The sequence below is a fragment of the Sinocyclocheilus grahami genome, unplaced genomic scaffold (genome assembly GCF_001515645.1).
Source record: "Sinocyclocheilus grahami isolate Dianchi unplaced genomic scaffold, SAMN03320097.WGS_v1.1 scaffold879.1, whole genome shotgun sequence".
NCBI classification, from domain to species: domain Eukaryota; kingdom Metazoa; phylum Chordata; class Actinopteri; order Cypriniformes; family Cyprinidae; genus Sinocyclocheilus; species Sinocyclocheilus grahami.
In genome coordinates this window covers 5,844-9,072 of record NW_015506058.1, presented here as the reverse complement: position 1 = coordinate 9,072, position 3,229 = coordinate 5,844, and the positions used below count along the sequence as shown (strand labels likewise).

Below are 3,229 nucleotides of genomic sequence, written 5' to 3'. Positions count from 1 at the left end.
TGGGTTTAGGGGTAGGGTTGGTGTAGGGCAATAGAGAATACGGTTTGTACAGTATAAAAAACCTGTGTGTGTGTGTGAGAGAGAGAGAGAGACAGCGTCACATCACAGTAGAGTCAGCTGTCTTAACCATGGCTTGTGTACCGCATCATTACTGTGTCTGTCACACGACTCTGTTCCACTTTCTGGCTTGAACTGATGGTAAAACTAATGACATTATTTACTGTCTTTACATTTATTTTGAAAGCTGAAGCTCGCGATTATGGTAAAGAGTGTTACATTTCCGACTAGTGCTTGCGGTGTTCGGCCAATCACAATGCACTGGGTCAGCTGGCCAATCAGAGCAGACTGCGCTTGTCGGAAGGAGGGGGCTTTGTTGAAAACGAAGTGTTTGAGAGAGGCGGGGCATAGAGGACCTACAATAATGTACAGTATTTGAAAAATGATGTGTTTTTTGAACATTAAAGCATGTCAACATATTCTGTTACACCAAATACACAAAATAATGATCTTTAAAAAAGCATCATATGACCCCTTTAATAGTTAGGTCTGGAAGATCAATTATCAATGTTTTTATTCATTATTTTCTGTTGCGTCAAAATGTTTTAAAGATATTCTATATGATCATTTTTCTCAGTTTAACCCACTGATGCCTATACAGCCAGACTCCCCTCATTTCCATAAGTCTCCTGGCTTGAAGGACAAGATTCACTGTGTGGTGTTTGTGATTGACATCAGCAGAGTCAAGCTTCTCTCTGACAAAATGATTGAGAAGTTTGTGGTTTTTCGAAAGAAAGCCAACCAGCTAAGTGTGTAACAATTTTGAACAGATTTTAATTAATTTCAAGTGACATGAGGGTATTATATCGTGTAAATGATGGAAATTCAATCTACAGTACACTTACTGTATATATAGGGGCAACCTCTCCACCAACCTGAGTTTAAAGAGATCAGAAAATTCTGTCCTCATTCACTCACCCACATGTTGTTCCAAATCTGTATGACTTTCTTGTGTTCTGTGGAACACACAATAAAAATATATTTTGAAGAATGCTGGTTACTAAACCAGTTTGGTTTTCATTGACTTCCATTATATGGACAAAACTACAATGGAAGTCAATAGGAATATAAACAATTTGGTGTTTAACATTTTTTCTAAATATCTTCTTTTGTGTTCAGCAGTTGAAAGAAATTAATACAGGTTTGGAACGACATAAGAGTAAGTAAATAATTACAGGATTTTGTGGTGGACTGTCCCTTTAAATCCCATGCTCAAGAGCACATCTTGTGGGGTTAAAGTGTACAACTAGCATGAGTCTTTAATCATTAGGGTTGCATCATCATAGGATAGTGGTCTCTGGGATGTGATAGCATATAAGGTGTTGTTCTGTACTTCAGGTATTCCTCAGCTGGTTCTGCTGACTAAGGTGGATGAGGCCTGCCCCTTAGTGGCAGAAGACCTGAAAAATGTCTACCAGAGCCACTATATCAACAAAATGGTATGAATTAATGTATATACATTTGTAGTAAGTATTCTGTAATGTTCAGTTTGTTTTACATATTGTCTTGGTGAATTATTTTGTGACAGATGCAGGAGGTTAGCTTTCAGCTTGGAGTTTCTCTTTCTGTTGTGGTCCCAGTGAAAAACTACTACCAAGAACTGGAAATAGACCCTCAAACAGACATTCTGCTTCTAAACGCTGTTGTTCAGATGCTCAGAGCTGCTGAGGGCTATTTTGATGATTTTTACAATCCAGAAGAGAGGTCTGAGTAAAAACCATTTTCCCTTTCTGACCAAAAGATTTTGAATATCAGTACACTCTTAAAAATAAAGGTGCTTCAAAGGGTTCTTCAAGCGATGCCATAGAAGAACCATTTTTGGTTCCACAAAGAACCATTCAGTCAAAGGTTCTTTAAAGAACCATCTCTTTCTTGCGTTTTTATAATCTGAAGAACCTACTTTCACCACAAAGAACCTTTTGCGAAACAGAAAGGTTCTTCAGATGTTAAAGGTTCTTTATGGAACCATTTAGACAAAAAGGTTCTTCTATGGCATCATGAAGCACCTTTATTTTTAAGAGTGTACACTGAACAAATTGGTGTAGAAACAATTTTCTGCCATTAACTTAACAAATAATGATAATTAAAAAAAACAGTAACACACTGAATTACAGTAAACATAACATTTTCAAGTAGAAACACTAAAATATAATTTTTTTGCACAACATACATAAAAATCATATCTCTTCGTTTACACATAATCACATTTGACAAGCTCATCTCTGTTCTCAGAATCAGAAGAACGCTTCTCTCTGTTAAGAAGCTTTACAAACTGTCTTTGTAAACTGTAAATTGTGCAGCTGTAATTGGTGTGGTTTATTAACAACTCTATCTTGTCTTATTAAATGCTGAGATGATAAGATTGTGCCTTCAGTCAGTGTATATTAAAAATAATTATGCTTATGTTGATTAAGTCTCTTCCTATGCTAATTCATTTTATCAGCAAGTGTGACTGTGATTATGTTCATTATGTTACTGTATAATCATTCAAAGCTAATAAAAATAGAGGCTATTTAGTGGAATTATTTAATATTTGAAAGTGCAGTTTGTGCCTGTGGCATTATATTTGCAGTCTAGTGACACAAGTAAGATAACTCGTTTTTTTTTTTTTTTTTTTTTTCAAAAATCATGTTTTTATTGTTAGTTAGCTGTATTTTTTTTGTTGTTGTTATTTTTACTTAATCAAAATAATCCAACTGCAATTTGATGCATAATGGGAAAAAAAACATGATTTTTGAAAATTGTTAAAAAATTTAGTTATTTGGTTTTGCAAATGAACTCTTCATATACATTATGGATCAAGTGCATTTTGTGAGGGGGAAAAATGTTAATTTTCATGACATTTAAGAACAGTTTCACCAAATTACAAAGGCAAAGGGACGGTCTTCTGTTGTTCCTGGCACATGTGATGTGAATTCATTTCTGATATACCGGTAGTTAGGCATCCTCTCTGAAATGTTTTAATGTACACAGCATTCCCCAGTGGTGGTGTGACAAACCTTTACTCTTCCATTGACTACATCCACAAGTCTAACAAAGATAAAACATATGTGAATCTGAAAAATATAAAGAATACTAAATGTTGACTTTATTTATTGATATTTTTTCATACATGAGGAAAGATCTGAGAATATAGTTATAGTGATACTCTAATAATGTAATAAAGCAATTA

General features: G+C 34.6%; 1 protein-coding gene across 1 annotated transcript in view; it reads left to right on the top strand.

Annotated features, from left to right (window-relative positions):
- LOC107563566 (interferon-induced protein 44-like) overlaps window positions 1-1,771 on the top strand; it is a 7,354-nt gene extending 5,583 nt beyond the window's left edge. The window contains exons 4-6 of the mRNA XM_016248469.1: window positions 635-806; window positions 1,396-1,496; window positions 1,586-1,771. Coding sequence (XP_016103955.1) covers window positions 635-806; window positions 1,396-1,496; window positions 1,586-1,771 — 459 coding nt within the window. The remainder of the gene's footprint in view (window positions 1-634; window positions 807-1,395; window positions 1,497-1,585) is intronic.
- Window positions 1,772-3,229: the final 1,458 nt, after the last annotated feature.